This window comes from Carcharhinus amblyrhynchos, chromosome 8 (assembly GCF_965287045.1).
Source record: "Carcharhinus amblyrhynchos chromosome 8, sCarAmb.v2.hapA, whole genome shotgun sequence".
In the NCBI taxonomy this organism is placed as follows: domain Eukaryota; kingdom Metazoa; phylum Chordata; class Chondrichthyes; order Carcharhiniformes; family Carcharhinidae; genus Carcharhinus; species Carcharhinus amblyrhynchos.
Window position 1 is genome coordinate 14,858,827 of NC_137331.1, and position 16,221 is coordinate 14,875,047.

Genomic DNA, 16,221 nt, shown 5'->3' on the forward strand with positions numbered 1-16,221 from the left:
TTCCTCTTTGAATGCCCCGACTGCTCCACTGCAGACTTTCCCCACAATAAGGTGTTCCCAGTCAACTGTGGCCAGATGCTGCCTTATTTTAATAAAATATGCCTTCCCCCAATCCAAAGCCACCTTTCGCAGCCATGTTTCTCCTTGTCTATAACAAACTTGAACCATACCATGTTGCAGTTGCTATTGCTAAAATGCTCCCCCATTGTCGCGTTGAACATTTGTCCAGTTTTGTTCCCTAGAACCAGATCCAGCACTGCTCCACCTCTTGATGGGCCTTCTACATATTGATATTCTACAAAGAAAAACTGAGTACATTTCAAGAAATCTGCCCCCTCTAAATCTTTTACACTATGACTATCCCAATTTATGATGCAGAAGTTGAAATCCGCTAATATAATTACCGGATTAATATTCTTACAAACTTCAGTGAACTGTCTACATATTTCCCGCTGACTTTTTGGGGGCTACAATACGCACCTAGTGATGTGACTGCCCCCTTTCCATTCCTCAGTTTGACCCACAAAGCCTTGTTTGAAGACCCTTCCAGTATAGGATCTCTCCTTATTGCAGTAATTGACTCCTTAATTAATAGTGCTACACCACCTCCCTTTTTGCATCCTCCTCTGCCTCACCTAAAGATCCTAAATCCTGGAATGTTGAGTTGCCAATCCTGCCCTTCCCTCAACTATGTTTCTGTGATGACAACAATAATAAATTTCCATGTGTCAATTCATGCCCTTAACTCATCAGTCTTACCTATTATACTCCCAGCATTAAAATAAAGACCATCCAGCCTCAGTGTATACTTTGGGCACTCAACATAACTGAACTCACTCTGACTTGGTTCTTAGTGTCCTTATTTTACTAATGTTCTGTGTCCCCAGCCCTCTGTCAGACTAATACCTTCCTCTTTACATAGCAAGACCAAAACAATCTACAACTTCAAGTGTGGGTTCAATAAAGCCCTAAACAATTGCAGTAAATTTCTTCTTCTTACACTCCAAAGCTTTGACATTGAAGTCTAATATATCAATGCCCTTAATTGACCAAGGGCCTCTACCAGCCTACAGTCAAGCAGGCTTACCTTATAGAACAGAATCATAGAATACCTACAGTGCAGAAAGACACCATTCGGCCCGAGTCTGTACTGGCTCTCTGACAGATCATCTTATCCAGGCTCTATCTCTACCTAGACTCAGTTTCATCATGGGTTGGGCAGGACCTTGGAAGGGAAGCCTACCCTTGCCTTATTAAGGTCATTATTGGCCGGATACTTGAGGGGTTTTTTCTGCCCAGCTTCAATTTTAAGGCTGTTCGAGGTGGGGCTTCTGTTCAAGTGCAGACAGACGTCCCACCTCTGCCAATCAGCACTCAATTGAACGTAAAGCGGCAGCAGGCCTGTCAACATGGAAGGGGATGCAATTTCTGCCGATTCTTAGAGTGGCGGATGCCAAGTCCTCACCATCATGAAAATTCAGGCCATGTTGCTGTGAGTCTGGAAATGTTAATCAGCTTTAAATTTCACCAGCCATATCTCTGTTCATTTCACCAGCATATGTCCTAATGTGGGCTGCTAAGTATCCTTCTCCAAGTTGAAACTGCCATCTTGAAAATAAGATCCATACAAACATGGTTATTAATACACATCAAAAGATCACTTGTCTAATACCTAATATGTAGGAGAAACTGGAAAGAACAGGGCAGTGGAACTATTTACCCATTATTCTACAGATGTAACTATGCATGTAGAATGACTTCTTATTTCATTCTAAACTTCTGTGTGTTTCTCTGAGTGCTCCGATTTCCTCCCACAGTCCACAGATGTGCAGCTTAGGTGGGATGGCCATACTAAATTGCCTCTTTGTGCCCAACGATGTGTGCAAATTAGGTAGATTATAGGGATAGGACAAAGGGAAGGGCCTGGCTGGGATGTTGTTTTGGAGAATCAGTGCAGATTCAATGGGTCAAATGGCCTTTTTTTTTGCACGGTAGGGATTCTATGCAAGTGTCAGAATCTCAGATTTCAGCATGCAAAGCTTTGACTCACCATTCTTTATAAGCCGTGCTTTGCCTTCTGCCTTATTGTTGCCATTTCCTTTCTCTGTTTTCCAAGAGTCTGGATCATGCTGCGACACAGAAACTAATAAATCGCACCCGCTGAGTTTTGCATTAGGTTGAAAATCTTTTGCTTCATCGTCCATAATGTTCTGATCTGTGACAGGTTGATGCTCTTCCTTCACTGCTCTTTTCTTGTGCTCTTCCTTGTCGTTTTCTTCCTTGACCTTGTCTTCCTTGTCCTTTTCTTCCTTGATCTTGTCCTCCCTGGCCTTGTCCTCCTTGGCCTTGTCCTCCCTGGCCTTGTCCTCCTTGGCGTTCTCCTCCTTGGCCTTGTCTTCCGCTTCTCTTCTGGCTCTTTCTTCTGCATCTAAATAAATGAACAAATTTAGTAACATCACTGAAGTATTTGTGAACATCTAGCCTTCATCAGTTCCTGCAAAACTTCACTTCTAAGAAATACTAGATCTCATTGGATGATACTGAAATAAATCAGAATGTTATAGAACATAGAACATAGAACACTACAGCACAAACAGGCCCTTCGGCCCACAAGTTACGCTGATCACATCTATACCTACCAAGCCATAGAACTATCTGTAACTTCCAATGTCATTAGATCCCATATACTCATCCAGAAGTCTTTTAAAAGACCCCAGCGAGTTTGCCTCCACCACCACTGACGGCAGCCAATTCCACTCACTCACCTTGTTATTACAATTGTTATTATTGTTATTACAATTTACTTGTAACAATTTATAATTGTTATTACAATTTACTTATCAGTTTACTTATAAGGTGATTAGAGGTTTAGATAGGGTGGATAGTGATAGCCTTTTTCCTCGGATGGAGAAAGCTAGCACGAGGGGGCATGGCTTTAAATTAAGGGGGGGTAGCTACAGGACGGATGTCAGGGGTAGGTTCTTTACCCAGCGGGTGGTGAGGGATTGGAATGCCCTGCCTGCTGCAGTTGTAAATGTGTCTAGTTTGGGGGCGTTTAAGAGATCTCTGGATAGGTTTATGGACGAAAAGGGATTGGTATAGGCTAGTGGGTCATTGTTTTTGTAACTGGTCGGCGCAACATCGTGGGCCGAAGGGCCTGTTCTGCGCTGTAATGTTCTATGTTCTATGTTTCTTAGGCTCTTTGCAGGTGAGGGCTCAGAAAGCACATTAAAGTTTTACATGGTTGCATCACAGATGGGATGGGTGAGAATTCTGCTGGGTGACAACTCCAAATGAATTACCCACCTCAGGTAGAATATGTAATTTTCCTTGCTATCATCCAGTGTTGCTGTGGAGGTGATGATGAGAAATGTTTTCTTGCCACGAGCACACCAGGTGAGACTTGACCTCATTCAAAAACCACCTGTTTACACAGAGTTAAAATCAGGCCCACGATTCCAGATATGCTGGAGTCAGACATCACTTCTGGTGCAAAGTCCTGAAGCGGTGGTGGCTCACAGCAAATGGGCATGTAGATTTCCAGAGGAAAGCTTCAAACGTTAATTGACTGCTTGAGGACAATTTATCCTATCTGCTGGGTAGAACCCAGGTTAGGGGAGCAGTTAAAATCTGCTGATCACTCACCCACCCTGGAACTGCCAAGAGCTGACCTGTCTTGATTGCAAGCCGTAAGAATCCCTGCCCAAGTTGGCAGGATCCTTTTTTGACATGTGCATGTCAGATCTTCAGGACTTCAATATGATGCTTCTACATGACTGGAGCTGTGAGTTTTCCCAGCAGGCCAACACAGCAAAGAAATTTATTAGGAGGCAGAGGAGGGCGAAAATTTTGAGTTTTTTTATCCTTTGTGGGGCTAACAGGAACAGGAGTATTCCTGCCAGTCCTCTGATTTCCCTATTGATTGCTTGAAGTCCGCTTTCCTTAAAGGCAGAACAACGGGTGTTGTTTCTTGGTAAAATTTTGTGTATATCTACCTCTGTGCGGCAATTGAACAGATTCTCCCCACAGCTAACTGAAGTGACGAGGTCACTTGAGCTGTGGATCCACATGGACAGCTGAGACTTCTGTGAAGTAACGTGAACATTGATTCTGAGAAATCAGTTGCACCAACATTTCTTCTGTTGTATATTTAATATAAATACATATCAGGAATTAGATTCAATTGGTATCAATGAGAACTTAATGGCTGACCTTTTTTATGCAGAGCCTTCCAATTTTCACGGTTCTGAGACAATGTTTCAGTCCAGATACTTCTAAACTTCTTCATATCCACAGCGAGCAGGGAAGAATTTACAGAACCTCGATCAGGCATCATAGGCTTCACATTTGCCCGTTTCAGGTCAATTGATGACATACTGTGCAGACTGGATACAAAGAAAATCATCAGCTCAATACTAGATACTACCAAACACAATGACCCTGACATTAACAGCGATGTGTGGCAAGTGTGGTTAAGTAAGAAACAAATCAAAGATGCTGCACGACTTAGTGAATAGGCTCTCAGGACAGTGCAAGTATGAGTTGAGTTTGGAGGAAGCTTTCAGGCCAGTGTGAGTCTAAGGTGAAATTGAAGGTTCTGAGGCAGTGCGAATCTGAGGCGGTGTTGGAGAAAGGTTCAGAAGCAGTGTGAGTCTGAGGCGGTGTTAGAGGAAGGTTCTGGGTCAGTGTGAGCCTGAGGTGGTGTTAGAGGAAGGTTCTGGGTCAGTGTGAGTCTGAGGCGGTGTTAGAGGAAGGTTCGGGTCAGTGTGAGTCTGAGGCGGTGTTAGAGGAAAGTTCGGGTCAGTGCGAATCTGAGGTGGTGTTGGAGAAAGGTTCTGAAGCAGTGTGAGTCTGAGGCGGTGTTAGAGGAAGGTTCCGGGTCACTGTGAGTCTGAGACGGTGTTAGAGGAAGGTTCAGGTCAGTGTGAGTCTGAGGTGGTGTTAGAGGAAGGTTCTGGGTCAGTGTGAGTCTGAGGTGAGGTTAGAGGAAGGTTCGGGTCAGTGTGAGTCTGAGGCGGTGTTAGAGGAAGGTTCGGGTCAGTGTGAGTCTGAGGTGAGGTTAGAGGAAGGTTCGGGTCAGTGTGAGTCTGAGGCGGTGTTAGAGGAAGGTTCGGGTCAGTGTGAGTCTGAGGCGGTGTTAGAGGAAGGTTCTGGGTCAGTGTGAGTCTGAGGCGGTGTTAGAGGAAGGTTCGGGTCAGTGTGAGTCTGAGGCGGTGTTAGAGGAAGGTTCTGGGTCAGTGTGAGTCTGAGGCGGTGTTAGAGGAAGGTTCTGGGTCAGTGTGAGTCTGAGGCGGTGTTAGAGGAAGGTTCGGGTCAGTGTGAGTCTGAGGCGGTGTTAGAGGAAGGTTCGGGTCAGTGTGAGTCTGAGGCGGTGTTAGAGGAAGGTTCGGGTCAGTGCGAATCTGAGGTGGTGTTGGAGAAAGGTTCTGAAGCAGTGTGAGTCTGAGGCGGTGTTAGAGGAAGGTTCGGGTCAGTGTGAGTCTGAGGCGGTGTTAGAGGAAGGTTCGGGTCAGTGTGAGTCTGAGGCGGTGTTAGAGGAAGGTTCGGGTCAGTGTGAGTCTGAGGCGGTGTTAGAGGAAGGTTCGGGTCAGTGTGAGTCTGAGGTGGTGTTAGAGGAAGGTTCGGGTCAGTGCGAATCTGAGGTGGTGTTGGAGAAAGGTTCTGAAGCAGTGTGAGTCTGAGGCGGTGTTAGAGGAAGGTTCGGGTCAGTGTGAGTCTGAGGTGGTGTTAGAGGAAGGTTCGGGTCAGTGTGAGTCTGAGGTGAGGCTAGAGGAAGGTTCGGGTCAGTGTGAGTCTGAGGCGGTGTTAGAGGAAGGTTCGGGTCAGTGTGAGTCTGAGGTGGTGTTAGAGGAAGGTTCAGGTCAGTGTGAGTCTGAGGCGGTGTTAGAGGAAGGTTCGGGTCAGTGTGAGTCTGAGGTGGTGTTAGAGGAAGGTTCAGGTCAGTGTGAGTCTGAGGTGGTGTTAGAGGAAGGTTCAGGTCAGTGTGAGTCTGAGGCGGTGTTAGAGGAAGGTTCGGGTCAGTGTGAGTCTGAGGTGGTGTTAGAGGAAGGTTCAGGTCAGTGTGAGTCTGAGGCGGTGTTAGAGGAAGGTTCGGGTCAGTGTGAGTCTGAGGCGGTGTTAGAGGAAGGTTCGGGTCAGTGTGAGTCTGAGGTGGTGTTAGAGGAAGGTTCAGGTCAGTGTGAGTCTGAGGCGGTGTTAGAGGAAGGTTCGGGTCAGTGTGAGTCTGAGGTGGTGTTAGAGGAAGGTTCGGGTCAGTGTGAGTCTGAGGCGGTGTTAGAGGAAGGTTCGGGTCAGTGTGAGTCTGAGGCGGTGTTAGAGGAAGGTTCGGGTCAGTGTGAGTCTGAGGCGGTGTTAGAGGAAGGTTCGGGTCAGTGTGAGTCTGAGGCGGTGTTAGAGGAAGGTTCTGGGTCAGTGTGAGTCTGAGGCGGTGTTAGAGGAAGGTTCGGGTCAGTGTGAGTCTGAGGCGGTGTTAGAGGAAGGTACGGGTCAGCGTGAGTCAGAGGTGAGGCTAGAGGAAGGTTCGGGTCAGTGTGAGTCTGAGGCGGTGTTAGAGGAAGGTTCGGGTCAGTGTGAGTCTGAGGCGGTGTTAGAGGAAGGTTCGGGTCAGTGTGAGTCTGAGGTGGTGTTAGAGGAAGGTTCGGGTCAGTGTGAGTCTGAGGCGGTGTTAGAGGAAGGTACGGGTCAGTGTGAGTCTGAGGCGGTGTTAGAGGAAGGTTCGGGTCAGTGTGAGTCTGAGGCGGTGTTAGAGGAAGGTTCGGGTCAGTGTGAGTCTGAGGCGGTGTTAGAGGAAGGTTCTGGGTCAGTGTGAGTCTGAGGCGGTGTTAGAGGAAGGTTCGGGTCAGTGTGAGTCTGAGGCGGTGTTAGAGGAAGGTTCGGGTCAGTGTGAGTCTGAGGCGGTGTTAGAGAAAGGTTCGGGTCAGTGTGAGTCTGAGGCGGTGTTAGAGGAAGGTTCGGGTCAGTGTGAGTCTGAGGCGGTGTTAGAGGAAGGTTCGGGTCAGCGTGAGACAGAGGTGGTGTTAGAGGAAGGTTCGGGTCAGTGTGAGTCTGAGGCGGTGTTAGAGGAAGGTTCGGGTCAGTGTGAGTCTGAGGCGGTGTTAGAGGAAGGTTCGGGTCAGTGTGAGTCTGAGGTGGTGTTAGAGGAAGGTTCTGGGTCAGCGTGAGTCAGAGGTGAGGCTAGAGGAAGGTTCGGGTCAGTGTGAGTCTGAGGCGGTGTTAGAGGAAGGTTCGGGTCAGTGTGAGTCTGAGGCGGTGTTAGAGGAAGGTTCGGGTCAGTGTGAGTCTGAGGCGGTGTTAGAGGAAGGTTCGGGTCAGTGTGAGTCTGAGGTGGTGTTAGAGGAAGGTTCGGGTCAGTGTGAGTCTGAGGGGGTGTTAGAGGAAGGTTCGGGTCAGTGTGAGTCTGAGGCGGTGTTAGAGGAAGGTACGGGTCAGTGTGAGTCTGAGGCGGTGTTAGAGGAAGGTTCGGGTCAGTGTGAGTCTGAGGTGGTGTTAGAGGAAGGTTCGGGTCAGTGTGAGTCTGAGGTGGTGTTAGAGGAAGGTTCGGGTCAGTGTGAGTCTGAGGCGGTGTTAGAGGAAGGTTCGGGTCAGTGTGAGTCTGAGGGGGTGTTAGAGGAAGGTTCGGGTCAGTGTGAGTCTGAGGTGGTGTTAGAGGAAGGTTCGGGTCAGTGTGAGTCTGAGGCGGTGTTAGAGGAAGGTTCGGGTCAGTGTGAGTCTGAGGCGGTGTTAGAGGAAGGTACGGGTCAGTGTGAGTCTGAGGTGGTGTTAGAAGAAGGTTCGGGTCAGTGTGAGTCTGAGGTGGTGTTAGAGGAAGGTTCGGGTCAGTGTGAGTCTGAGGTGAGGTTAGAGGAAGGTTCGGGTCAGTGTGAGTCTGAGGCGGTGTTAGAGGAAGGTTTGGGTCAGTGTGAGTCTGAGGTGGTGTTAGAGGAAGGTTCTGGGTCAGTGTGAGTCTGAGGCGGTGTTAGAGGAAGGTTCGGGTCAGTGTGAGTCTGAGGTGGTGTTAGAGGAAGGTTTGGGTCAGTGTGAGTCTGAGGTGGTGTTAGAGGAAGGTTCTGGGTCAGTGTGAGTCTGAGGCGGTGTTAGAGGAAGGTTCGGGTCAGTGTGAGTCTGAGGCGGTGTTAGAGGAAGGTTTGGGTCAGTGTGAGTCTGAGGTGGTGTTAGAGGAAGGTTCTGGGTCAGTGTGAGTCTGAGGCGGTGTTAGAGGAAGGTTCGGGTCAGTGTGAGTCTGAGGCGGTGTTAGAGGAAGGTTCGGGTCAGTGTGAGTCTGAGGCGGTGTTAGAGGAAGGTACGGGTCAGTGTGAGTCTGAGGCGGTGTTAGAGGAAGGTTCCGGGTCAGTGTGAGTCTGAGGCGGTGTTAGAGGAAGGTTCCGGGTCAGTGTGAGTCTGAGGCGGTGTTAGAGGAAGGTTCGGGTCAGTGTGAGTCTGAGGCGGTGTTAGAGGAAGGTTCTGGGTCAGTGTGAGTCTGAGGCGGTGTTAGAGGAAGGTTCGGGTCAGTGTGAGTCTGAGGCGGTGTTAGAGGAAGGTTCGGGTCAGTGTGAGTCTGAGGTGGGGTTAGAGGAAGGTTCTGGGTCAGTGTGAGTCTGAGGTGGTGTTAGAGGAAGGTTCGGGTCAGTGTGAGTCTGAGGTGGTGTTAGAGGAAGGTTCGGGTCAGTGTGAGTCTGAGGTGGTGTTAGAGGAAGGTTCGGGTCAGTGTGAGTCTGAGGCGGTGTTAGAGGAAGGTTCGGGTCAGTGTGAGTCTGAGGCGGTGTTAGAGGAAGGTTCGGGTCAGTGTGAGTCTGAGGTGGTGTTAGAGGAAGGTTCGGGTCAGTGTGAGTCTGAGGCGGTGTTAGAGGAAGGTTCGGGTCAGTGTGAGTCTGAGGCGGTGTTAGAGGAAGGTTCGGGTCAGTGTGAGTCTGAGGCGGTGTTAGAGGAAGGTTCGGGTCAGTGTGAGTCTGAGGTGGTGTTAGAGGAAGGTTCGGGTCAGTGTGAGTCTGAGGTGAGGCTAGAGGAAGGTTCGGGTCAGTGTGAGTCTGAGGTGGTGTTAGAGGAAGGTTCGGGTCAGTGTGAGTCTGAGGTGAGGCTAGAGGAAGGTTCGGGTCAGTGTGAGTCTGAGGCGGTGTTAGAGGAAGGTTCTGGGTCAGTGTGAGTCTGAGGTGGTGTTAGAGGAAGGTTCTGGGTCAGTGTGAGTCTGAGGTGGTGTTAGAGGAAGGTTCGGGTCAGTGTGAGTCTGAGGCGGTGTTAGAGGAAGGTTCGGGTCAGTGTGAGTCTGAGGCGGTGTTAGAGGAAGGTTCGGGTCAGTGTGAGTCTGAGGCGGTGTTAGAGGAAGGTTCGGGTCAGTGTGAGTCTGAGGTGGTGTTAGAGGAAGGTTCGGGTCAGTGTGAGTCTGAGGTGGTGTTAGAGGAAGGTTCGGGTCAGTGTGAGTCTGAGGTGGTGTTAGAGGAAGGTTCGGGTCAGTGTGAGTCTGAGGTGACGTTAGAGGAAGGTTCCGGGTCAGTGTGAGTCTGAGGCGGTGTTAGAGGAAGGTTCGGGTCAGTGTGAGTCTGAGGCGGTGTTAGAGGAAGGTTCGGGTCAGTGTGAGTCTGAGGTGGTGTTAGAGGAAGGTTCGGGTCAGTGTGAGTCTGAGGTGGTGTTAGAGGAAGGTTCGGGTCAGTGTGAGTCTGAGGTGGTGTTAGAGGAAGGTTCGGGTCAGTGTGAGTCTGAGGTGAGGTTAGAGGAAGGTTCCGGGTCAGTGTGAGTCTGAGGCGGTGTTAGAGGAAGGTTCGGGTCAGTGTGAGTCTGAGGTGGTGTTAGAGGAAGGTTCGGGTCAGTGTGAGTCTGAGGTGGTGTTAGAGGAAGGTTCGGGTCAGTGTGAGTCTGAGGTGAGGTTAGAGGAAGGTTCCGGGTCAGTGTGAGTCTGAGGCGGTGTTAGAGGAAGGTTCGGGTCAGTGTGAGTCTGAGGCGGTGTTAGAGGAAGGTTCGGGTCAGTGTGAGTCTGAGGTGGTGTTAGAGGAAGGTTCGGGTCAGTGTGAGTCTGAGGTGAGGTTAGAGGAAGGTTCCGGGTCAGTGTGAGTCTGAGGCGGTGTTAGAGGAAGGTTCGGGTCAGTGTGAGTCTGAGGCGGTGTTAGAGGAAGGTTCGGGTCAGTGTGAGTCTGAGGTGGTGTTAGAGGAAGGTTCGGGTCAGTGTGAGTCTGAGGTGGTGTTAGAGGAAGGTTCGGGTCAGTGTGAGTCTGAGGTGAGGTTAGAGGAAGGTACGGGTCAGTGTGAGTCTGAGGCGGTGTTAGAGGAAGGTTCGGGTCAGTGTGAGTCTGAGGTGGTGTTAGAGGAAGGTTCGGGTCAGTGTGAGTCTGAGGCGGTGTTAGAGGAAGGTTCAGGTCAGTGTGAGTCTGAGGTGAGGCTAGAGGAAGGTTCGGGTCAGTGTGAGTCTGAGGCGGTGTTAGAGGAAGGTTCGGGTCAGTGTGAGTCTGAGGCGGTGTTAGAGGAAGGTTCGGGTCAGTGTGAGTCTGAGGCGGTGTTAGAGGAAGGTTCGGGTCAGTGTGAGTCTGAGGTGAGGTTAGAGGAAGGTTCCGGGTCAGTGTGAGTCTGAGGCGGTGTTAGAGGAAGGTTCGGGTCAGTGTGAGTCTGAGGCGGTGTTAGAGGAAGGTTCGGGTCAGTGTGAGTCTGAGGCGGTGTTAGAGGAAGGTTCGGGTCAGTGTGAGTCTGAGGTGGTGTTAGAGGAAGGTTCGGGTCAGTGTGAGTCTGAGGCGGTGTTAGAGGAAGGTTCGGGTCAGTGTGAGTCTGAGGCGGTGTTAGAGGAAGGTTCGGGTCAGTGTGAGTCTGAGGCGGTGTTAGAGGAAGGTTCGGGTCAGTGTGAGTCTGAGGCGGTGTTAGAGGAAGGTTCGGGTCAGTGTGAGTCTGAGGTGAGGCTAGAGGAAGGTTCGGGTCAGTGTGAGTCTGAGGCGGTGTTAGAGGAAGGTTCGGGTCAGTGTGAGTCTGAGGTGGTGTTAGAGGAAGGTTCGGGTCAGTGTGAGTCTGAGGCGGTGTTAGAGGAAGGTTCGGGTCAGTGTGAGTCTGAGGTGAGGCTAGAGGAAGGTTCGGGTCAGTGTGAGTCTGAGGCGGTGTTAGAGGAAGGTTCGGGTCAGTGTGAGTCTGAGGTGGTGTTAGAGGAAGGTTCTGGGTCAGTGTGAGTCTGAGGCGGTGTTAGAGGAAGGTTCGGGTCAGTGTGAGTCTGAGGCGGTGTTAGAGGAAGGTTCGGGTCAGTGTGAGTCTGAGGGGGTGTTAGAGGAAGGTTCGGGTCAGTGTGAGTCTGAGGTGAGGCTAGAGGAAGGTTCGGGTCAGTGTGAGTCTGAGGCGGTGTTAGAGGAAGGTTCGGGTCAGTGTGAGTCTGAGGTGGTGTTAGAGGAAGGTTCGGGTCAGTGTGAGTCTGAGGCGGTGTTAGAGGAAGGTTCTGGGTCAGTGTGAGTCTGAGGCGGTGTTAGAGGAAGGTTCTGGGTCAGTGTGAGTCTGAGGCGGTGTTAGAGGAAGGTACGGGTCAGTGTGAGTCTGAGGCGGTGTTAGAGGAAGGTTCGGGTCAGTGTGAGTCTGAGGTGGTGTTAGAGGAAGGTTCGGGTCAGTGTGAGTCTGAGGCGGTGTTAGAGGAAGGTTCGGGTCAGTGTGAGTCTGAGGCGGTGTTAGAGGAAGGTTCGGGTCAGTGTGAGTCTGAGGCGGTGTTAGAGGAAGGTTCGGGTCAGTGTGAGTCTGTGGCGGTGTTAGAGGAAGGTTCTGGGTCAGTGTGAGTCTGAGGCGGTGTTAGAGGAAGGTTCGGGTCAGTGTGAGTCTGAGGCGGTGTTAGAGGAAGGTTCTGGGTCAGTGTGAGTCTGAGGCGGTGTTAGAGGAAGGTACGGGTCAGTGTGAGTCTGAGGCGGTGTTAGAGGAAGGTTCGGGTCAGTGTGAGTCTGAGGTGGTGTTAGAGGAAGGTTCGGGTCAGTGTGAGTCTGAGGCGGTGTTAGAGGAAGGTTCGGGTCAGTGTGAGTCTGAGGCGGTGTTAGAGGAAGGTTCTGGGTCAGTGTGAGTCTGAGGCGGTGTTAGAGGAAGGTTCTGGGTCAGTGTGAGTCTGAGGCGGTGTTAGAGGAAGGTACGGGTCAGTGTGAGTCTGAGGCGGTGTTAGAGGAAGGTTCGGGTCAGTGTGAGTCTGAGGTGGTGTTAGAGGAAGGTTCTGGGTCAGTGTGAGTCTGAGGCGGTGTTAGAGGAAGGTTCGGGTCAGTGTGAGTCTGAGGCGGTGTTAGAGGAAGGTTCGGGTCAGTGTGAGTCTGAGGTGAGGCTAGAGGAAGGTTCGGGTCAGTGTGAGTCTGAGGCGGTGTTAGAGGAAGGTTCTGGGTCAGTGTGAGTCTGAGGCGGTGTTAGAGGAAGGTTCGGGTCAGTGTGAGTCTGAGGTGGTGTTAGAGGAAGGTTCGGGTCAGTGTGAGTCTGAGGTGGTGTTAGAGGAAGGTTCGGGTCAGTGTGAGTCTGAGGCGGTGTTAGAGGAAGGTTCGGGTCAGTGTGAGTCTGAGGCGGTGTTAGAGGAAGGTTCGGGTCAGTGTGAGTCTGAGGCGGTGTTAGAGGAAGGTTCGGGTCAGTGTGAGTCTGAGGTGGTGTTAGAGGAAGGTTCGGGTCAGTGTGAGTCTGAGGCGGTGTTAGAGGAAGGTTCTGGGTCAGTGTGAGTCTGAGGCGGTGTTAGAGGAAGGTTCTGGGTCAGTGTGAGTCTGAGGCGGTGTTAGAGGAAGGTTCGGGTCAGTGTGAGTCTGAGGTGGTGTTAGAGGAAGGTTCGGGTCAGTGTGAGTCTGAGGGGGTGTTAGAGGAAGGTTCGGGTCAGTGTGAGTCTGAGGTGAGGCTAGAGGAAGGTTCGGGTCAGTGTGAGTCTGAGGCGGTGTTAGAGGAAGGTTCGGGTCAGTGTGAGTCTGAGGCGGTGTTAGAGGAAGGTTCGGGTCAGTGTGAGTCTGAGGTGAGGCTAGAGGAAGGTTCGGGTCAGTGTGAGTCTGAGGCGGTGTTAGAGGAAGGTTCGGGTCAGTGTGAGTCTGAGGTGGTGTTAGAGGAAGGTACGGGTCAGTGTGAGTCTGAGGCGGTGTTAGAGGAAGGTTCGGGTCAGTGTGAGTCTGAGGCGGTGTTAGAGGAAGGTTCGGGTCAGTGTGAGTCTGAGGCGGTGTTAGAGGAAGGTTCGGGTCAGTGTGAGTCTGAGGTGGTGTTAGAGGAAGGTTCGGGTCAGTGTGAGTCTGAGGCGGTGTTAGAGGAAGGTTCGGGTCAGTGTGAGTCTGAGGTGGTGTTAGAGGAAGGTTCGGGTCAGTGTGAGTCTGAGGCGGTGTTAGAGGAAGGTTCGGGTCAGTGTGAGTCTGAGGTGGTGTTAGAGGAAGGTTCGGGTCAGTGTGAGTCTGAGGGGGTGTTAGAGGAAGGTTCGGGTCAGTGTGAGTCTGAGGTGAGGCTAGAGGAAGGTTCGGGTCAGTGTGAGTCTGAGGCGGTGTTAGAGGAAGGTTCGGGTCAGTGTGAGTCTGAGGCGGTGTTAGAGGAAGGTTCGGGTCAGTGTGAGTCTGAGGTGAGGCTAGAGGAAGGTTCGGGTCAGTGTGAGTCTGAGGCGGTGTTAGAGGAAGGTTCGGGTCAGTGTGTGTCTGAGGCGGTGTTAGAGGAAGGTTCGGGTCAGTGTGAGTCTGAGGGGGTGTTAGAGGAAGGTTCGGGTCAGTGTGAGTCTGAGGCGGTGTTAGAGGAAGGTTCTGGGTCAGTGTGAGTCTGAGGCGGTGTTAGAGGAAGGTTCGGGTCAGTGTGAGCCTGAGGTGGTGTTAGAGGAAGGTTCGGGTCAGTGTGAGTCTGAGGTGAGGCTAGAGGAAGGTTCGGGTCAGTGTGAGTCTGAGGTGAGGCTAGAGGAAGGTTCGGGTCAGTGTGAGTCTGAGGTGGTGTTAGAGGAAGGTTCTGGGTCAGTGTGAGCCTGAGGTGGTGTTAGAGGAAGGTTCGGGTCAGTGTGAGTCTGAGGTGAGGCTAGAGGAAGGTTCGGGTCAGTGTGAGTCTGAGGTGGTGTTAGAGGAAGGTTCGGGTCAGTGTGAGTCTGAGGCGGTGTTAGAGGAAGGTTCGGGTCAGTGTGAGTCTGAGGCGGTGTTAGAGGAAGGTTCGGGTCAGTGTGAGTCTGAGGTGAGGCTAGAGGAAGTTTCGGGTCAGTGTGAGTCTGAGGTGGTGTTAGAGGAAGGTTCGGGTCAGTGTGAGTCTGAGGCGGTGTTAGAGGAAGGTTCGGGTCAGTGTGAGTCTGAGGTGGTGTTAGAGGAAGGTTCGGGTCAGTGTGAGTCTGAGGTGGTGTTAGAGGAAGGATCCGGGTCAGTGTGAGTCTGAGGCGGTGTTAGAGGAAGGTTCGGGTCAGTGTGAGTCTGAGGCGGTGTTAGAGGAAGGTTCTGGGTCAGTGTGAGTCTGAGGCGGTGTTAGAGGAAGGTTCTGGGTCAGTGTGAGTCTGAGGCGGTGTTAGAGGAAGGTTCGGGTCAGTGTGAGTCTGAGGCGATGTTAGAGGAAGGTTCGGGTCAGTGTGAGTCTGAGGCGGTGTTAGAGGAAGGTTCTGGGTCAGTGTGAGTCTGAGGCGGTGTTAGAGGAAGGTTCGGGTCAGTGTGAGTCTGAGGCGGTGTTAGAGGAAGGTTCTGGGTCAGTGTGAGTCTGAGGCGGTGTTAGAGGAAGGTTCTGGTCAGTGTGAGTCTGAGGCGGTGTTAGAGGAAGGTTCTGGTCAGTGTGAGTCTGAGGCGGTGTTAGAGGAAGGTTCTGGGTCAGTGTGAGTCTGAGGCGGTGTTAGAGGAAGGTTCTGGTCAGTGTGAGTCTGAGGCGGTGTTAGAGGAAGGTTCGGGTCAGTGTGAGTCTGAGGCGGTGTTAGAGGAAGGTTCGGGTCAGTGTGAGTCTGAGGTGGTGTTAGAGGAAGGTTCGGGTCAGTGTGAGTCTGAGGCGGTGTTAGAGGAAGGTTCGGGTCAGTGTGAGTCTGAGGCGGTGTTAGAGGAAGGTTCGGGTCAGTGTGAGTCTGAGGCGGTGTTAGAGGAAGGTTCAGGTCAGTGTGAGTCTGAGGCGGTGTTAGAGGAAGGTTCTGGGGCAGTGAGGGTCCCAGTTTGCATTCCTATCTCCTCGAAATTTTTGTTATGTAAATGATGGGGTGAGGCCCACTCTCTTGGAACTGGACATTTGTACATTTGGGAAGATGTTGAAGTGTCTAATATTCAAACCAAGAGAGAAAACACTGGAAAATCCCAGCAGGTCTGGCAGCATCTGTAACAAGAGAAAAGAGCTGATGTTTCGAGCCCAGATGACTCTTTGTCAAAGCTTGAAATCTGGTTTCAGATTCCAGTGTCCGCAGCAATCTGCTTTTATCTAATATTCAAACACCGCCTACCATCTCCTAATGGTGCCACAATGTTTTGTGGTGAAGCACATGTCTCTTAATTCACCTCAAATGAAAAATGTCAAGAGCAACTACAAGCCTGAGGGACTGTCGCTAACCTCAGAGGAGGAGGAAGAAAAAGCTTCAGAAGGTGCAGAATCACACCCTTGCTTTGCAAGAAGCACTAGTTCTGATACATGCTCTTTGCTGGGTATGGGCGAGTTGGCTCTAAGGGATCCAAACAATGGTGAGAGCACATCATGGTCAAAAGAGCAGCTATCAGAGACTGAGTTGGAGCAGCCCTCTGACACTCAGGAGTATTGGAGGTCAGCTAGATACTGAGTTTCAGTCTGCTGATGAGCTGAAATGGTCTATCAGGCAGCAGGTTCTGCATCAAAAACAGAAAAACAGCTCTAATGAAGGGTCATCCTGACACGAAACGCTGGCTCTATTCTCTCTCCACAGATGCTGCCAGGCCTGCTGAGTTTTCTGTTTTTGTTTCAGATTTCAACATCTGCAGTATTTTGCCTTTATTATAGCAGGTTCTGCATGAGATGTGTGGAAACGTGGCAGAGACTCCAAAGGGGGTCTGAGCACTGGAATGGACAGTGAAGGTGTGCAAGCAAGTGCCGAGATTACCTACTTGACAGAATACATAGTTTCCTCCATTGAAGGACTGGTAGCTGTCATCAAGGGTCAAACCCTACAATTTACTGATAGGATATCAGGTGTAAATGCTGGCTGTTAAATTCATTACTACTGAGGCGTATCCTCAAGAACTGACTCTAATGTCAGGCATCTGGGAACACAGGTATTTATTGCAGGTCTTATGACCTACACTACAACTGCCCTCTCGGTGAAGTTCCCGGCCAGATTGCTCCACATTGAGAATGACCTGATCCATTCCCTTCAAGGGACTGTGCCCCAACATACATAACACTCCTCCTCTC

The 16,221-nt window shown here is 51.0% G+C and overlaps 1 protein-coding gene across 1 annotated transcript in view; it reads right to left on the bottom strand.

Moving 5' to 3' along the window:
• The window catches only part of pde1ca (phosphodiesterase 1C, calmodulin-dependent a), a 427,725-nt gene that overhangs the window by 121,060 nt on the left and 290,444 nt on the right, over positions 1-16,221 (bottom strand). Inside the window, exons 14-16 of the mRNA XM_080194829.1 lie at positions 4,213-4,385; positions 2,376-2,428; positions 2,041-2,258 (exon numbers count right to left, since the gene is read on the bottom strand). Coding sequence (XP_080050955.1) covers positions 2,041-2,258; positions 2,376-2,428; positions 4,213-4,385 — 444 coding nt within the window. The remainder of the gene's footprint in view (positions 1-2,040; positions 2,259-2,375; positions 2,429-4,212; positions 4,386-16,221) is intronic.